The 18,989-nt window shown below is 38.7% G+C and overlaps 2 protein-coding genes across 4 annotated transcripts in view; both read left to right on the top strand.

The window, feature by feature from the left end:
* The first annotated feature begins 1,117 nt into the window (after nt 1-1,117).
* etf1a (eukaryotic translation termination factor 1a) lies at nt 1,118-6,976 on the top strand. Of its 2 annotated transcripts, none has more exons than XM_008420233.2 (11): nt 1,118-1,253; nt 1,636-1,746; nt 3,006-3,181; nt 4,155-4,294; nt 4,417-4,555; nt 4,722-4,912; nt 5,070-5,199; nt 5,292-5,465; nt 5,565-5,629; nt 5,710-5,857; nt 6,245-6,976. In XM_008420233.2, the coding sequence occupies exons 2-11, from the start codon at nt 1,661-1,663 to the stop codon at nt 6,325-6,327; spliced, it is 1,332 nt and encodes a 443-aa protein (XP_008418455.1). In that variant the 5' UTR covers nt 1,118-1,253; nt 1,636-1,660; the 3' UTR covers nt 6,328-6,976. The 2 variants fall into 2 exon arrangements, with proteins under 2 accessions (XP_008418455.1, XP_008418454.1); XM_008420232.2 differs by having other exon boundaries at nt 1,118-1,257.
* A 1,247-nt stretch (nt 6,977-8,223) lies between these two features.
* The window catches only part of fbxw11a (F-box and WD repeat domain containing 11a), a 19,082-nt gene continuing 8,316 nt past the window's right edge, over nt 8,224-18,989 (top strand). Inside the window, exons 1-8 of one of the 2 annotated variants that reach the window (XM_008420234.2) lie at nt 8,224-8,374; nt 10,594-10,698; nt 13,476-13,544; nt 14,369-14,588; nt 14,880-15,066; nt 15,275-15,365; nt 16,475-16,612; nt 18,056-18,174. In XM_008420234.2, the coding sequence (XP_008418456.1) occupies nt 8,336-8,374; nt 10,594-10,698; nt 13,476-13,544; nt 14,369-14,588; nt 14,880-15,066; nt 15,275-15,365; nt 16,475-16,612; nt 18,056-18,174 (968 nt within the window). In that variant the 5' untranslated portion in view covers nt 8,224-8,335. The remainder of the gene's footprint in view (nt 8,375-10,593; nt 10,699-13,475; nt 13,545-14,368; nt 14,589-14,879; nt 15,067-15,274; nt 15,366-16,474; nt 16,613-18,055; nt 18,175-18,989) is intronic. The other variant, XM_008420236.2, reaches the window with a different exon arrangement.

The raw sequence follows: 18,989 nt of genomic DNA, 5'->3' as shown, positions 1-18,989 counted from the left end.
CCTTTTCCTCATTAATATAAATGTCTATTCCCTCGCTGGGGTTGGTGAATAATGTTGTCATGTGATTTTGTACACTCCCCCTGATTCTATTGGCTATTGAATGTGTCAATCATCCAAAACAGCTGACGGGTTATAGATAAACTGTCCTGCAGTGTTTGATTTTCATGTACTAATGTTGAATACTTTTATGACCAGAGTACACAGGAGAGTACTTTTTAACAGTACTGTTATATTGTTTCAAAAACCACTGTTATTAATCTCAATGGAGATTTATAGCAAGATGTAAGTTGGGGAAGAAATAAATAAATAATTTAAAAGAAAGAGAAAATTTTGTAATGCACGCATAGTGCCAAAATGTCAAAATTTTGGCACCATATTTATCATTTTTTGGGATGAAATTTGGTATAGTAAATGTAGAGCCTGTACTGTGGGTGGCTAGAGGATCTGGATTTCTGCATACTTTCAAGGAAAATCCACATCACAAAATATATTCAATTAGCATTTATTTTATTTCATTTTATTTATTTATTCATTTATTTATTTATTTATTTATTTATTTATTTATTTATTTATTTATTTATTTTCATTGTGTGACATATTTATTTGCTCTCACTCAGTCTTGGTCAGATAATAAAATTTATTTGATGGTCTGAAACTATTTGTAAAACTATTTACTGTGAACTTTGACAAGTAGCTTAAAGGCAGTTGAGAAATGAACCAAATATATAGCAGCAATAAATTGCTGCTATATATTTTCTTGGCCTTGAATAGGTAGTCGAATTTACTATATCTTTCTTGTGTGTTAACGTGAAAAATTATGTTATGTTATTTGCAGCTAAGTTATTGATATCCCTTCATACGTATGTAAATAAATGATTTACATAAGCCCAGGGGGGTCCTTTAAATCGTTTTTATTTATTTAACATGTTGCACACCCGCTCGAATATTATCTGAAGTACTACAAGTCCCATGAATTACAATTGAAGGTCCCCACCAATTTAGGGGGACGTCCTTAAATTGTATCCAATCATATTTCAGTTTGGTTTAAACTGACAGATCATTTAAGATATCTCATTGGTTTCTATGCTGTTTCCAGGAAGTGAACGCCATGATTCTAAACACCTCCCACATGTGAGCTCCTGTCGAAAGCACCACGCGCAGAGAAACCGGTTAGGAACGCAACGTCATTCTTCGCACCACCGACTCGACGTAACGCAGCAGAACGAGAGCGGAGTGGAGCGGCGTTGTCCGAGGCAGGTAATATACCGGCATTTTTTCTATTCATAGTATCGGTATATTAAAAGTGACCATATGGTCTCCAGATGGTTTCCAGGGGAACGCGAAGAAAGTAGGTCGTATTAGATAAGAACGCTAGGGCCTGGTTAACTTTAGGCCTGGTATTCTCCGCGCTCTGTGCTAACAGCGGCAGACCAAGCGGAGCCCTTCCCTCACGGTCAGCTCAACTGCCAATAGTGGTCATGTGCTATAACGGTGAACGCATTAGCAGTTTGGTGCGGCACCCGGTGCAGTTAGTTACAGCAGACGTGTCCGCCTAACAAGGTCTTGTGTACTAGACAGCTAGCTTCCCGGATGACTCACTGCATGTGTGTTCCTGTTATTTCAACGTCTTTTCAGGTGCTGAAGCTATTACAGCAGAAAGATGGCGGACGACCCCAGCGCGGCGGACAGAAACGTGGAGATATGGAAAATCAAGAAGCTGATCAAAAGTTTGGAAGCTGCCCGCGGGTAAGCGATTAATTTAGGCTATGTGTCAATGTGATGCATGCGGTCATTGCGCCTCAGTTTTATGGCAACGAGTAACGGTGTGAATGTGTACTGCCGCAACAGCTGGACATCGAGTAAATGAGGCCGAATTTGGGAGTGGTTAGCATTGCTACGTTAGCTGCTATTTTGTTAGCTGGTTGCTAAGCGCTAACTACAGTCGCTATCAATGTGTCAAAGAGTTTTAAACTTTGTGTTACGACGCGAGGATGTTTTAGCTTAAGTTGTATTTTGTCAGACTATTATGAATTTTTTAAAATGTTTCCTGAAATTACAGTGTGGTAAGGTGGAAGCAGCGGTACTAGCCTTTTTTCTTTTGCTAGCACAGTCCGCTAACAGACGTCATCTCTGGAAAGAGGCCGCTATGAGTGGCTTTAAATAAAAAAACGCAGTTTAATGGAAAGGAAGAATGCGTACCTTACAGTTTGGCTTCTAAGTGTTCCCCAAGATGCATTTTACAGCTTGAGATCAGGTTTGCTACGTTGCTGTAGATATGGCTCATATGACAGAATTAAAACAGAAAACAAATCCCCTAAAGGTTCATTATGTTGGTCACCTCATGGCCAGCGATCAGCCGAGTGTTTCGCTGAAGAGTGACCTGCTTAGGACAGAAAGGTGGAAAAAAAAAAATATGCTCAGTACTTGTATTAAGTGACATGACCGTTTTAAGGGTCTGTACTGATCAGGATTCACATCTGAAACGTGTGTCCTGTTACACTGTCTGTTCTGTGACAGCTTGTCATTTAGTGCTATGCTCTGAGGCCCACCATATCACACACAGTTGACTATTTGCCCTACATTCATCCCGCCCTTGCTACCTGCCGCTGAGTGTTTGTGTCCAGTGTCAGGCTGTACCAGTGTGCTTTGTCTTCACAACAGGTCGTGAAAGGATACACATGCCATGTGCAGTCTTTGCTTTCAAGGGCAGTGATTTAGCTGTGTGTAGATGAAAGACCATCTTTGTTGACCCATCACATTAAAACCTTTTAATCTGTGACGTTATGTAAGGAACACTGTGTGTTTACACACTAATAAAGAAATAAAAATGGAGTTATTGGAGTAACAGAAGGTCATATGGAAGTTAATTAAATGAAACCTGGTATTAATTTACTATATTCATTATATCAGTGTCACCAGTAGTTGACCAATAGATATTTAGTTGTATATTATATGTTCTCTGACTTTTTTCAGGCACTAACTGTACATCTTCATCTCTTACATAGCAATGGCACCAGCATGATCTCACTGATCATTCCCCCAAAGGACCAGATTTCCAGAGTAGCCAAGATGTTGGCGGATGAGTTTGGCACTGCTTCCAACATCAAGAGTCGAGTTAACAGACTCTCCGTACTCGGGGCCATCACCTCTGTACAGCAAAGACTAAAACTCTACAACAAGGGTACGTGTTAAAATAAATAGGTGTATCTGTGTGTTTTATATTAATATAGCAAAGGACTGTTTGGAGTGCAATAATTGTTACCTAACAATTGTATTCTAAATGCTATTAACTGGCAGTATACACCTTACTGTAATATTTAGCTGCTTGGGCAGAGTCTCATGGCAGCAAATGCTCATATCACATACGGAGTACATTGCCTGAATTGCTAAAGATCACAGAGAGATGCAAAGGCAAATGGGGAAAGAAAGGGAAGAAGAAATGGGTCCATGTCATACCTAATATAATGATTAAAATATGTATTGTTTTAAGAGTCATAAGATTTTCAAATATTGTACAGCCATAGTAGTGTGACAAATATAAGTGACAATAAAAAGTAATTTAAAGTAACTCGGCAGTCTACTCTTCTGTAAATCTATCACTGTATGGAGTAAGAGTCTCTCAAAAATAAATACTGCTTTAAAAATAAACTACTTACTAACAAAAACTACTAAGCTACCAACGTTTTAGTAAACTGCTAAATAGTACACTTTTATTACATTTAATCCTATTTTACAGTGTTAAAATGGCATTATTGATGAGCTCATGAAACCAGTAGTGGAAATAGTTCACATGCCAAAAGTAACAAGCCCAGTCATACTCAGTCTTTGAGAATTACAAACATCATTAGTTTATGCTAACCAATACACAAGGACAAATTAAGAAAAGTGATTTTCAAATTATATTACAAAACATGCTTGCATGCTGTACATTACAAAAAATATTAGATCGGAACTATATTTTTGCTAGTTGTGGAAAAAATATCTAACTGAAGTCATTGTCTCACTGAAAACTTTTTATTTTAGTCGTATATTCTCTCTAAATACTGTATTACACAATGGTCAATTTCTAACTTCCTCCACCCCCAAAAAGAAACTGTGTATCAGTATTGAAGCCTAACATGTATCTAACCTGTGTGTCTGCCTTCTTTCGTCAGTGCCACCAAATGGTTTAGTTGTGTATTGTGGCACAATTGTGACAGAAGAAGGCAAGGAGAAGAAAGTCAATATCGACTTTGAGCCTTTTAAACCAATCAACACCTCTTTGTACCTCTGTGATAACAAATTCCACACCGAGGTGAGAGATTTTACTCAAATTCTTTCTTTCATATTCCTTCTGGAGATCATTTTTCATGTGCGAACGTGTTTATCTTTCACTTGTTGAACATTGTTACACATTTGTTCCATTGCTGTTTTCAGGCATTGACAGCCCTGCTCTCTGATGATAGCAAATTTGGTTTTATTGTGATCGACGGTAGCGGGGCACTGTTTGGCACGCTGCAGGGCAACACCCGGGAGGTGCTGCACAAGTTTACTGTGGACCTACCCAAGAAACACGGTGTGGCACCTCAATGATAACATGTTCTTTTCTCTCTCTCTCTCTCTCTCTCTCTTTCTTTTTTTTTTTTAAGGCAGGGCAGATTATTAAATAATATTCTGTTCTGGTTTAATGTTGTTACTTTACAGAGTTTCAAAATATATATATTTTTATCACCCTCTTTCAGGTAGAGGAGGGCAGTCTGCTCTGCGTTTTGCTCGTTTAAGAATGGAAAAGAGACATAACTACGTGAGGAAAGTCGCTGAGACCGCTGTCCAGCTCTTTGTGTCCAACGACAAAGTTAATGTGGCGGGAATGGTCTTGGCTGGCTCTGCTGATTTTAAGACTGAACTAAGTCAGTCTGACATGTTTGACCCTGTAAGTGTGTTTTTCTTTACAAACACAAAACTTGTACAACTTATTACATTAAAAACTAAAAAGCCATACTTTTTTAGTAGTTAAAAACAATCAGATTTTAATTCAGTCCAGAAAATAATTTAGATATTTAACACATTTCTATGTATTTTTACCACAGAGGTTACAGGCTAAGGTTTTGAAGCTGGTTGACATCTCCTATGGAGGAGAAAACGGTTTCAACCAAGCTATTGAGCTGTCGGCAGAAGTCCTGTCTAATGTTAAGTTCATCCAGGAGAAGAAACTCATAGGTAGGATTTCTTCTTTATTGTTTTTGTTCTTATTTAGAAAAATAAGTATTCACCAGTTGTTTGATGTTTTTTTTTTCTTCTTCTTTCTGCAGGGCGGTACTTTGATGAGATCAGTCAGGATACGGGGAAGTACTGCTTTGGAGTGGAGGACACGCTGAAAGCCCTGGAAATGGGAGCAGTGGAGATTCTTATAGTGTATGAGAACTTGGACACTATGCGTTATGTTCTACGTGTGCATGGGGCAGAGAGCAACGGGGCAGAGAATGGTACATCAAATGTTATCCTTTAATGTACCTTTAACCCCAGTCTAGCCATGGGATTATTATTTCAATATAATTCTGATATTTATTATTGTCATTCATTAGATGAGAAGATTTTGTACTTGACGCCTGAGCAAGAGAAAGACAAGTCACACTTTACAGACAAGGAGGTAAGCACTGCATACATCTGCATTAAGTAAAAGCTATTACACATGATGAACTGTTTCCCCAACTCCTTTTTTTTTTATAGACGGGGCAGGAACACGAGCTGATTGAGAGCATGCCACTGCTGGAGTGGTTCGCAAACAACTACAAGAAGTTTGGAGCAACGCTGGAAATCGTAACAGACAAAAGTCAGGAAGGGTCCCAATTTGTCAAGGGCTTTGGAGGCATCGGGGGTCAGTATGCTGATGTTTATAGTAAAACTAAAGAGACTGCAATAGTACACTTGTTGCAAATAAACTTCACTAGAAAGGTCAAGTGTTTGAGAAATACACAAAGCATCTTTGCTCTTTGCAGCTGTAAACTTTTCCATATATGATCAAATAAGATGGATGTTTTTTTGGTATTTAGAAGAGCAATGCTTCAGTCCTGTGTGCAAATACAAAAGCCAGTTAGACAACTAGGTATGCTACAAATTATAGGATAATATGTGGTTTGTTATGAATAACAGCGTTAGATGCTAATTTGTTGAGTTGTGAAAATCTTTCTTTATGGTGCAGTTATTCTGCCAAAAGTAATATAAAGTTTTCTGAAAGTCACTCATTCACTCTTGTGTCATATAGGTATCTTGCGGTACAGGGTGGATTTCCAGGGCATGGAGTACCAAGGAGAGGACGACGAGTTCTTTGATTTGGATGACTACTAGGTAGTCTTGGACTGATATTGGGAGAAAAAAAAAAAGGAATGAATGAAGAAATAAGGAAAGAAAAATGCCACCTCTCTTGCAGCAAGTGAGAGGGGCAACTGTGTTGACCATATATATGACAGACACACCTTCCGATTTACCTGTTGCATACACAAACTTGCAAAATACATCTGTACACGACAAAATGCATCATAGAGGGTGAAGAGGAGTGAGAGTTTCTTTCATCCAGAGAGGGAGAAAGCCCTTCCTGAAATAAATCCCTGCCTTAGAGTGCTGGTTCCTTCCCCTAGTTGGATTGGACTTGACTCACTTTGATTCTTTTTTTTTTTTTTTTTTTTGGCCCCATCTGCCCTCAGTTTTGAACAAACACAACAGCAAGTTCCCAGATTCCTTCTTGCCCCCTTACATGGTCTGATGATGGACTTTGGACTCGCTCCTCAGATATAGAAAATATATATTTTCCTTTTTTGCCTCCTCATCCTCCTGCTCTATTTCTCCCTCCCCTCTTTGCTTTCTCTCTCTTTTTTTGCATTTCATTTTTTTACTGGTAACTGCTGCTGTTGTATTTTATGAGAGTGGGGGATTTTTTTTACCTGGGTTTCTGTAGAGAAAGGGGGACAAAGTATTAAATTTGAACTGCTGAAAACCACTTCGACCTCCTTGTGCTCTGGTCTTGATCCTGTGCCGTGTATTAATTGTTTTTGAAGACGCCACAACCCCCATTTTATTTCCCCTGTGGTCTGATTGAAATGAAATATACATGACAGTTCTGTGTCAGTGAAATTTAAAAGATGCTTGCTGAGAGCACATTTTGATCAGTTGCAAGTTGGCTTTATACATTCAAACTTGCCTAAAAAAGTAACCTCAAATCTCTTCAATACATGTTTCAATGTCCATTTGGTATAATCTGTTGAGATGCAAATTTACTTCACAAGTGTCCTTATCAGGTTCCATGCATTATGAAAATATGTACTGTTCTTGACTAAATTGACAATCTAAATATATCGATGTAATACAGATAAAATGTTTAAATAGAGCTAAGTTTTGTGAAAATATTGTAAGCTCCTTTTATTTGCTAAATAAGTGGCTATCAATAATTAGTTGTGAATACATGGAGAGGCTATTGTTGATTTTTAATACATATACAAGCCTAAGTTTTATAATACTCGGTGCATTTTGCCCTTTGGGGGAAAAAAAATTATTGATTTGATATTTTCATCCCTGTGCATTTTTTCCATTGGTTGAAATAACATGTCTTGCATTCAAAATTCTGAGCCAGTATCCCTAAAAAAAGTTTTAAGTGCGTTTAACACTTTGTTACATTGTTTTAGTGACTGCATTCTATCCAAGAGTATTATTAAATAATTAAGTTTTAAAAGAAACTGGTACATTTTCAAACTTGGTGCATTTTTACTCCCATTTTATTGTATTTAGTGATGACTGAATTTAAGAAAATGCTCCATGCTGTCTTAAGTTACAGCATGATGTAACTAAATGGTTTCATTGAAATGTCAATGAAAACGCATAGAAACAAAGCCTTTCCAAGCATTTATGACTCTCTTGCAAACAATACTGAACACTGTATATTATGTAAATTCTGACACAGCCCTATAGTCACAACTAGCTTCAATGGCCAACATTCTGCATCATTTCATAGCAACGCTATGCGGATGATTGATTTTGCCTTGGTGTATCCCTCTTCAGGATAGCAACAGCATCTTCATCCATTTGCCTTTTTGTTTGGGGGAGTCACCGGGGAAAGCCTTAGTAGCGCAGTAAGCCAATCAATAAAAGCCTAAGCAGATAGGCCAAACCTCCTTAGTCAAAATCCATCCAGTCAGCGTGCTTCTTTATTAGATGGGCGTTCCCATCCCCCCACCCACCCTTTTAACGCTGCCCTACCGAAGCTGTGTGGTTGCGCGAAGTGAATGACGTCTCTGAATTTGCGGGCCGCCGACGCAGGGCTGGGTTTCCATTTTCATAGCGACTTTCGGGGGGGTTCATCAACATGGAGCCGGAGATGGAAGACAAAACGGTGGAACTGATGGTAAGATCAAATCCAGTGTTAGCACACCACACATCCGACAAGGTAGCTGTCAGGCTTTTGTTTGGTGAAGGCGCCGAGGCTCGATTCGACGGTATGAGTGAACCGAAGCGGCTTGTTGAGAGAGGTTGAGGAGAAAGGAGGGGGACCAGAAATCAGAGAGGGAGGGCCTGAACATATCGGTACATTTCTCTACGAATGTTTAACACACCGATGGTCAAACAAGAGCTTCGGGCGGTCATTTAAAACGTATAAAATGTGTATTGTTTTGAGACGAGGTTATAACTAATGACGAAGTAGTAGGGCTTATGACTGGTCGTCGGCGGAAGACTGGTGAGAATTCTTGGTGTAGTGTTCACTGCGGTGACGCTGCGCCACTTTAACAGGGCCCTGTCTGATACTTATCTAGCTACCCGGCTAACACTGGCTAAGAGGCGACGAACCACGTCAATATACGCCTAACGTTTTTATTCTATGTTGTTTAAGGTCAGACTTCACATATTACAGCATGTTTGGCGATCAACCAGATATACAAGAAGCACAACAACAGGTAGCGACTATCGTAACAAAATGCTCATCGTCTGTTTATATTTCTGAAGTGCGTAGAAGGAAGTGTACTGCCTTTTCATTCACATAGCTATCCCACTGTCAGCGAACATTAGCACCTAGCTTCGGAGCTAGCGTGCTAAATATACCTCGCGTTCTTCACAGACATCTTCATACTAAAAGGCGAATATGTGTACCTCTGGCAAATATTTATTTAGGCTATTGCCTTAATATCCGTTTTATTTGAAAAATATATTTAGGTAACCGTTAACGCATTTTTTTTATTAGCCTTCTCTGTGAGCTAGGTAGTTAGCCTATATTAGCTTAACAAATGTTAGCTAAGATTAACTTTACAGGCGCCGTAATTGGAGAAAAATGCATCAACTTTTTTATAATTAAAAAACACGCTTTTGTTTTCATTAAACGTAAACAGCAAATGACTAATAAACAGTTCTTTGGATATATATTACACATTAGAAATACGGAACGACTCTCGGTTTCTCTTGTAATAAAATCCAAATCTACCGCACATAGCCAAATATGTCAGATTATATAATTTTTTWAAATAATAATGCGTTGCTTGGTAAGTATTCGAGAGCTGTTTTGTTGCCTTATACCAAAACGTAGAAGCTTTCCCGAATTCAGAGAAATGTTATTTAGCAAATTACGTGTGAACTTGATTAATAGAAGTATTGAGTCATAAAGTAGTTTCTGTGCTCTTTACACGTAATTGTGACATTTCAAGAACCCTGTGACAAAGTCTAATGCATAAAACTACAAATGGCTTCAGAAACAAATGTTCTAAACTTTCAGATGTAGAACGAATTGTTTGTTTAAATTCTTATTCACATCTGTTGTTTATAGACTTTGGTTTTCCACTTCCTTATTCTCTTAAATTAGGTATCAAGAAATTTACACATGGAACTGAAAAACTCTTTAGGTTAAGCGGACAGAAGATTTTAAGGCCTTTCAGCAATTTTGAATCCTGTCTATTTTGTGTCTTTGTGATTTATTTGATTATATTTATTTATTCATTTATTTATTTGTCCCAGTGTTATCCACTAACCACTCATGAGAGTGGGGATGGCAGAACAGTGGGTGGGGTTTCTGTCAACATAAAAATGAAAATATTCTACAATTAATCCCGTTGCCCCTCCCTCTCCTCTACCTATCTCCACCTTATTCATGTCTATTAATGCTTTGGGGTGTGTATGTGTGTTTACCAGTCTGTATCTTTTGTGTGAATGAGTGTGTGTTCCTACGCTCACTGTGCCAAATGTGTGTGTAGCTCTAATACTGGTTTTTCCCTTCACTATCCCCCCACCTCTTCCCCTTTTTCCTCTCCTCACCTTTGATGGTTAAACACTCGCCCTCTCTCAATTTCAAACCAAACCCTGTTTATTTACCCATTAATTTTATATTCTTGCACTGAAACCATAATTCACTTGTCCCGTTGTTCACCAACTCCACCACTTCACCCATCTGTTCATCCATTGACTTATCCATTCACTAAAATTATTTGGCTTCCTTCAATTCAACTCTCCTCGTCATCCTTCCTCTTCTTTTTTCTTTACGACCCATCTCTGGTTTCCTGCTCTTCCTTTTCTCTTCCTCCCTCACCCTGTACACTTCGTTCTCCTCTTCCCTTCCTCCCTTCCTCTCTCTCTTTCACACAGTGCTCTGTGCCTCGCTCTCTCTGGCTGGGCTGCTCCTCGGTGGCTGAGAGTTTGTGTGCACTCAGGTGCCTGCAGAGCATCCCCTCCACCCGGGCTCACAACCAGGTTCTGCCTCTCTCCTCTTAATTCTGCTACTCCCCCCCTTTCTCCCTTCCTCCCTCGCCATCTCTTCATTCTTTCAGTTTTTACTTTGACCTCTCCACATGACTGCTCATGCCACCCTGGTCCAGACAGACAGCACCCACTCACCGCCCACATTACCATCCAACCTTCTCTTCTCCTTTTCCCCTGCTCAGCTTTTGGGTTCTTCTCTGGTTCCTTTCTCTCGCTCCTGCTAGTAGCCCAATTTTGCCAAGAAACAAAGCTGCTTGTTATAAAACTAGATGTTAGGCAAGTTGAATATTCTCTAAAAATTGAAGTACTTCAAAGGAAACTGAGAAAGTACTCCCATGGCTACCAGAGAATAACCTTGCATTGAGGAGTAATATTTTCTCTCCGACCTGGAGGTGTGAGGGTCGAGGTGGGGGGGGGCTCCTTAAAGCTCTGACAGGCTACATGCTTGCCTGCCTGCCTGGTCAGTTTTTGATTTGTTCTTCCTTATCTTCTTCTGCTCTGCATGATCATGAACACCAACAAGACCATCCCAGCTGTGTCTCCTGTCTGCTTTGGTAAATGTTGAAGGGTTGCAGGTTTTACAAAAAAAAAAAAAAAAAACAGTTCAGGTTTTAAACTACTTCTTTTTTTTTTTTTTTTTTTTTTTTTTAACACCAAGATTAGTAAAAACAAGTTGTAAAGATGCACCGAACAGAATTTCCAATATTTGGTTTTGCAAATATTTGTCAATATTTTAGTTTCTCCATAAGAAGATATTAAAAACTGCTTTCACTACTTTATTTTTCTTTGCTTCCTGCTGTGAGCGTTATTCATATTGGGAATGTCGCAACTTTTGAGTTTTAAAATCTTGTATTATAAGCTAACTAAATATTTACCATACTTTAGAATTTATTAAAAAAAAAGAGCACAAAAAGCTTAAAAACGTTGTTTCGTCCTGCTTTAAGTTTCGCTTTCCTGCGTCTTGAATGAACCACAAGCATCTTGATGACATCAAAGCACAGTTTCCTTTTAAATAGCTTCTTGCACTTTGTCTCTTTCCTCTCACTTCATTCTTTAACACTTCACTCTTCCCTCAGTACGTCATGCTCTGCATCAGTAGACGTAGAGTGTTTGTATCAGCATGACCCAGTAGGGTGATTTTATTAATCATTTTCAGTTTCTTATCTGCTGGTCACTGGACAGGACCAATGAAGCCAAAATTGCCCAATTTTGTGTAACAACTGTTCTTTTCGGTGCATCTCAACAGAGGGGGCACATTATTTAACTGTTTCAGCACTTACGAACCAGAATATTGATGATAACTTTTGTTTTGCCACAGCAGCACTAACTGTCATTTTATTACCACCTCATTGCTTTTTTTTTTTGCTTACTTTTTGTTTTCTCCAATCAAAGCCATTTTTGTGTTGTGACTCTGACTCGCGCTAAACACAAAGAATAGTAATGATTCATTTCAAGGTAAAGCATTTGTGTGTGTCTTTTTTTTTTTTTTTTTCCAATAAGAATGTGACTGTCGAGCTGTATGTCGTTTAGTTTTCGGGTCACTCTGTTCTGTTCGACGTTCTGCTAATTTCAAAGAACCAGCACAATCACGCCAGGGTTTGTTGAACATTTTACTACTGCAGATGCAATTTTGACCGTTTTAAAAGCATAACCTAACATCAAGAGTTGGAAGCTTTGGACACGCCCAAACCTGTAAGCAGCAATCTGTGATATGTTGCAAACACAAAGTTGATCAGTATTGTTTAAAAGTATGTCTTAATATCACAAAAGTTAGACTTTTAAAAGTTTTTTTTCCTCCCTGCTACTAGTTCCATCATAATCCATATAGCCATCTTTCAAAAATATGATTCAATGCCATTATTTGAAGTCACACTACTAAATGTAACTCTTTATATGCATTACCCATTTTAGTAATGGTTGCAGTTTAAAGCTGTCTGTTTTTGCGTTGACAGTACGCACAATCAAATTTATGCCATAAAGGCTAGGATGAATTTGTCAGTACTTTTTATATTGCCACTTTAACGTCATTGCAATAAATACTAATTATTGTAGTAAAATTTGAAGTGCCTATAACGCCCATCCTTGCTCAGAATGCAGCTGGACTTTGTCATCATACATGTTATGATGAAAGTAATTTTATAAATTTGTGATTGTTGCATAACAATCCGTGAAGTCCACGTGAACGAAAACAGTCTTATGTAATAAATGTATGTCTTGAAGGAGCTTCTCTCTCTTCTGTCGGTAATGATTTGGTAATTAAACCGTTTCCCATTGTAAATGATATAACTGAATAATAACAATGGCACATTTTAGTCAGAATCCTTGCTAGAAATCATTAGGATCTTTTCTTTGTCCTACTTTCTTCTTTCTCTGCTGCCATGCCTGAGTTGGTGCCAGTGACATACCCATAATTTTGCGATTTAATTTCCTGTCCAGACTACTTAGCCCACGTCACAGACGAGCAAACAGATTCCTTTTGTTTTAGACTCTTCATTTGTTTCACTTCGTGTGTGTGTGTGTGTGTGTGTGTGTGTGTGTGTGTGTGTGCGCGCGTGTGCGTGTAGGCACGGCTATTTGTTGTGTTCACTTATCTGAAATCTCAAAGGTAACCTGTCTGTCCTTCGCTGCATTTGTGACACTTCTTTTTCAAAGCTCTGTCCACTCTGCTGCCTTCCTAAATGCCTAAAGTTGCTTTTACAGGCTGTAATAAAGGGATTCACTAAGCTTTGTCTTCTTTGTGTTTTTTGTCTCTCTTTTTTTTTCTACAGACCACGTCAGGGATGGAATCACAGACCTTAGTGGACGACCTGTCGCCAAAGAAGACTACAATGGTGAAGGTGTGTCTGGAAATAAGCTAATAAGAAATCTCAATTTTGGATAAAACATACAATTTTTGCAAAACCCCAATATAAAAATTATTATGTGGCATATAATTTTTTTTATAGTGTGGTAATACTGTCAGGAAAAGAAAATGGAGCTTCTGTGGAAATTGCTTTTGAATTTAAGGAAAACGCCAGCATTGGTGTCAAAACCTTTGTGAGATTTCAGTTAAAGTTAACAGAAATTTTGTACTGTTCAGGAGCTTCAAACAAAATTGCTAAAATATAATGCTCATAATGTTCTGCACAAGTACATCTCGAAAGCTCGGGGTAATAGAAAAGTGCTATTTTCCTTCCTGGGCCTAACATTGGACCCCATTAATGTGTTTTAACGCTGGCACACGCCGTTTGACCTCAAAAGTTGGCTACAGGAAATGACTTGGGGGGGNAGTTCTTTTAATGGAAACTTTCCTTAGGTTAATTTTTGTAATTCTTGTAGGTGTTGAAATAAAATTATAATTTTAAAAAGCCACTACACTTCCTAAACATAATTTATTGAGACTTGAAGAAACCTTGTGTCAACAGATGCAATGAAAACAGAGATCAGTTCAAACGAGCTCATTTGGCCTCAGGATCTTAGTATCATTAGACGGACAGGATTTACTCTGTTCCACTGATGACACGACACTGAAACTAAAACCCAAATGCCAAGTTTTCACATGTACCAGATTTATCTCTGTTTACATAAATTGTATGTACTTGAACTCTTATGAAAATGCCATAAAGCTAAGCAGAATAAGGAGGGAACATTTCACTAATCAGCTTTTCCCATTGTTTTTCAGCTTACTAACGGTCCTGTAATAGGGTCTCGCAAGCGTCCATCAGAAGGGAACTATGAGAAGGAGAAGGAACACTGCATCGCCTTGTTCGACCAGTGGTCAGAGGCCGACCAAGTGGAGTTTGTAGAACGGCTGATATCCCGTATGTGCCACTACCAGCACGGCCACATCAACTCCTACCTCAAACCCATGCTGCAGAGGGATTTCATCACTGCATTGCCAGGTACGAATGTACAATAATGCCAACGCGGTTACAACTTTTAATAAGCATGGTGTTCGTTACGCTGTAAATTCAGTTTTAAATCATGCGAATTGAAAACATTCTGAAAGCTGTTTAACAGGAAATAACAAGAACATTGTAAGTTTGTGCTGCAAAATTAAACGATACGTTTGCAGAACTGCTGAAAAAAAAAAAAAGCAAAAACAGCCGTTGGCGACCAAAAATTGACTTGACAAAATTGTATTAATTTGCTGCCTTGGCTTGTTCACACTCACCTCGGTTCCCTCTCTCCAGCCCAAGGCTTGGATCACATTGCAGAGAACATCCTGTCTTTTCTGGATGCACGCTCGCTTTGCGCTGCAGAGCTGGTATGTAAAGAGTGGCAGAGGGTAATCTCTGAGGGCATGCTGTGGAAGAAGCTCATTGAGCGAATGGTCCGGACCGACCCGCTTTGGAAAGGCCTGTCTGAAAGACACCAGTGGTGAGGATAAAAGCAAAAGCTTTTTTGTTTATAGCAAAAAAGGATGTTAGTCGTTAGTCTTGTGTCTTCAATGGAGTAAGGAAAAAGAAACATCGAGACTACTGTAATATATTATTTATTCTTGTCTTTAGTTTGTGAAAGGTAAAATAAATTCCACTAAAAACAGTATTTGCCTTTCTTACATTGTATATATTTTTTCATACCCCAGGGAGAAATATTTGTTCAAGAACCGCACATCAGAAATCCCGCCCAACTCCTACTATCACTCTCTTTATCCTAAGATCATTCAAGACATAGAGGTAAGGCGCAATTTAAATTATTATTTTAAAATAATTTATTCTATTTATTCTGTTTTAATTTAAAATGGTAAAATGCTGTTTCTTTTTGTGCTTATGACATTTTATCCACTGTCATTAAAAAAATGACAGTTTTATATAAATAGTGTCCAGAGCGCACCCCCCCCACCCCCCCCCCAAAAACCCCCCACCCCCCCCCCCACCCCCACCCCCACCCCAACCCCTACCCCTACCCCCACCCCTACCCCAACCCCAACCCCAACCCCAACCCTAACCCTAACCCTAACCCTAACCCCTAACCCTAACCCAAAAAAAAAAAAACCTACACATTTAATTGTTAGTTTGAAATGTATGTAATTTACTTGCATTCATTTTTTTTATATTTCTGTTTGAGGAGTTTATTGGAGTTATTTTTTGTAATAACCCCATATTTTTGATTTAGGGTATTTAGATATAACCCTTTATTGTAACCATCTATGAGACTCTGTAGTAAGATCTCTCTGGCTCCTGATCTGTACTCGCTGCTCAGTTGAGTAATAGAGGCTTCCTACAAATATTTTTTGTGGAGCTTGTGCAACTGTTATCTACAAGAAGTAAATTTTGTCTAGTAAGACTTCATCTTGGCTGGTGTGCGACATATTAAGAGCAATTCATGTTTCTTGCTCTTTTCACTTTGCTGGCAGAGCTCACAGCCAAGAAAGACCTAATGTTCCAAGTTAAGTACAGCATAAATCAGAGGATCAAAAGTTGCGTACATCAGAATAAGTTACTAGTGTCATAAACTGCTTATTATTGACCATAAATATTTTTTGCTCTCATCAGTTAGCAAAAAGTGGTTCTAGTTGTTATCATGTCTTTTTTGTGATTGCTTATTCTGTGTGACTTAAGAACATGTTTTAATATTGATGCTAAACTAAAATGAACTCTGTTGCTATGATGGATTAACAAAATACTGAATTTTGCGCAGGTGGTGTTGTTAAAAGTAACGACAACTTTGACATTCCAGGAATTAACTTTTGTGATATTTTAGTGATGGTATCAGTTTTTTTTGTTTGTTTGTTTTTGTTTTGTGAATGTTTGTTTATTTTGTTGTGTTTCCTTCCTCTTTGCAGACAATTGAGGCTAATTGGCGATGTGGCAGACACAACTTGCAAAGGATTCAGTGTCGCTCAGAAAACAGTAAAGGTGTTTATTGTCTCCAGTATGATGATGAGAAGATCATCAGTGGCCTTAGGGACAACTCCATCAAGGTATGTCAGTTTGCAAAACTATCCCCCCACCATCCCCACCAACCTTCCTGTTTTCCCCCCACATACTGATATGAATGCCACATAATTCTACTTTTTTAAAGATCACAAATGGAACCACATTCAAGTTGCTTGAGGGGAAAAAAAAAAGATTGTCAGCATATGCTTTTTAAAAACACAATTAAGTTTAATACTTTGACTAATATTCATGCAGCCAAAATGTATAACACAGTTTTTTTTTATACTCCAATTTGCAGATTTTTCTATGGAATGCAACTTTATATTATTTGTGTGAAATCTGCCTAGGATTCTTTTCATAGCACACATCTAGAACATTTCAAAGAAAATCTAATTCAGGAAGATGAGAGGTGCAACACTACTTGACATGTTCCTGGTTGGTGTTTGCAAAGCAGCCAAACCAGGAGTGCCATTCATTTTCCTTGATACTCATTGGCTGAACCCCCAAGAGCAGAGTTAAGGAAGACCGTATATGTTAGCTTCTGCGGCAGTGCTAAGGCAGTCCTCACTGTGCGTATCGATGCATGTTAAGGTACATTTTATGTTTGAACTGTTAAAATAAGCAGCTATAACTGCTTTTAGAGAGGGTCTCAAGTATTCACAGATTTTAACCATTCACAGGCAGTTGTGGTCCCCAATCTCTAATTTCATTCGTCTTTCCAATATAAGACCAGCTGGTCAGAAATAGAGTAAATGTTTGTCCCTCACTAGGGAAATTAAAGTGCATCAGCAGCTAAAGCTCAGCACTACACTTAACTTGTATAGTTTCACAGAGTAATTGTAGGCTTCCCAACCTGTTTTCTTGAACTGAGACCATTAAACACATTGTTGACATGTTTCTGTCTGCCTCACTGGTCCGCATGGACACATTGAAGTAATTAACATTGATCCCGATGGCTTTGTTTGGTACCACCAGCAAAGGGGAGCCAAATGTGTTGCCCAAAGCAGTTCAGCATTCTCAGCACAGTTGATTTAGTCAAACCATTGTTTATGTATTTAGAAATGAAATGTCGTTCTGGCGCGGAGCAGCTTACCACCTCCTTCTCTGTGGTGCCTAGCTGAAACACCAGGTACTTAGACCAGGCACCAGTGAATTATGGGATAAAAAGACTCTGCTCCGGCGTTGTCCTGAGCCAAGAGACGGCAAGGGGTTAATGGCAGGAGGTGAGAAGTGACTCTTAAATTTTATAGAGGAGGCTGACACATGGCCGTTGAAGACCCCGATGGCTCTGATTTGCATGCAGGGCAGTAGAGAAATGGAGCATAAACGGTGAAAGGACATGGCTGTAAGAACAGGCCATTCTTGGCGTGACCCAAATCTGCACCGTTTGCAAAACCACATATTCTTTCTCTTTCACAGCATCCTTCCCTGCCAGAATCTCCCCTTCACACACTCATCTTCTTCATTCTCTTCCTTTCCCTCCACAGATCTGGGATAAACAAACACTGGAATGTCTGAAGGTACTGACCGGCCACACAGGCTCAGTATTGTGTCTCCAGTATGATGAGAGGGTCATCGTCACTGGGTCTTCTGACTCGACTGTCAGGTATGACAAACTTACTGCTGCACCAAGAACAACATGTATTTTTGATTCTGATTAGAGAAGCAAGCATTGGACTGAATGGGATTGTCGCACTAACACACAAAGACTTCGAACTAAAAATTGTAACATGAGTGGATAATGTAACTTAAGAACAGTATCATTTATATATTGGTACACAGATACACACTTGCTTATGGTAAGTGAGGAAACACAGGTGAGTGTGTTGACAGTTGCTGGTGACAATCATTTCGATAAGTTTCTTTCAAATACAGGTAGTTTTAAGAATCAAGGGTTAAACTCCACTGCAACCACAACCAGGGAATTTAAGATCAATCAGTGGGAGTCTTTAAAATATTTTATTTTTTCCACAAATACCAGGAAAATTTTGTTGTAGTTCATAAAAATTGCAACAAAATGTCCTTATTGCACAGAATATTATCGCCCTTTGTTGATATGTTCTTGTGTGAGATGATTGGTCAGGACAACAGCTCGGGTAGCTAGCCTACATTCTGCTGCTTTCCAAAAACTCCACTTTTCACACGTTTAGTTTCAAAAGAATATTGTCATAATAGAAAAGTGTCTGACACTTGTTTAGTTTGAATGCCACAAGCTTTCAAACAACAGAACTTGTCCATTTGGAAAGACAAATAAATGAGAAAGGGTAAGAATAATTGGGAGTAAGCAGAAATGTGTGAGGAGGGGAAATTCAGCAACTTTGCTCCATAAAGCTGGAAAAAATTCTCTTTTCTCGACATTTTAATTTTAATTTTTGGCATCTTATTGAAGGAACTTCAAGCTGCATCAATTGCATAGATTTT

This window comes from Poecilia reticulata, linkage group LG10 (genome assembly GCF_000633615.1).
Source record: "Poecilia reticulata strain Guanapo linkage group LG10, Guppy_female_1.0+MT, whole genome shotgun sequence".
Taxonomy (NCBI): domain Eukaryota; kingdom Metazoa; phylum Chordata; class Actinopteri; order Cyprinodontiformes; family Poeciliidae; genus Poecilia; species Poecilia reticulata.
This window is presented reverse-complemented; position numbering and strand designations above follow the sequence as displayed.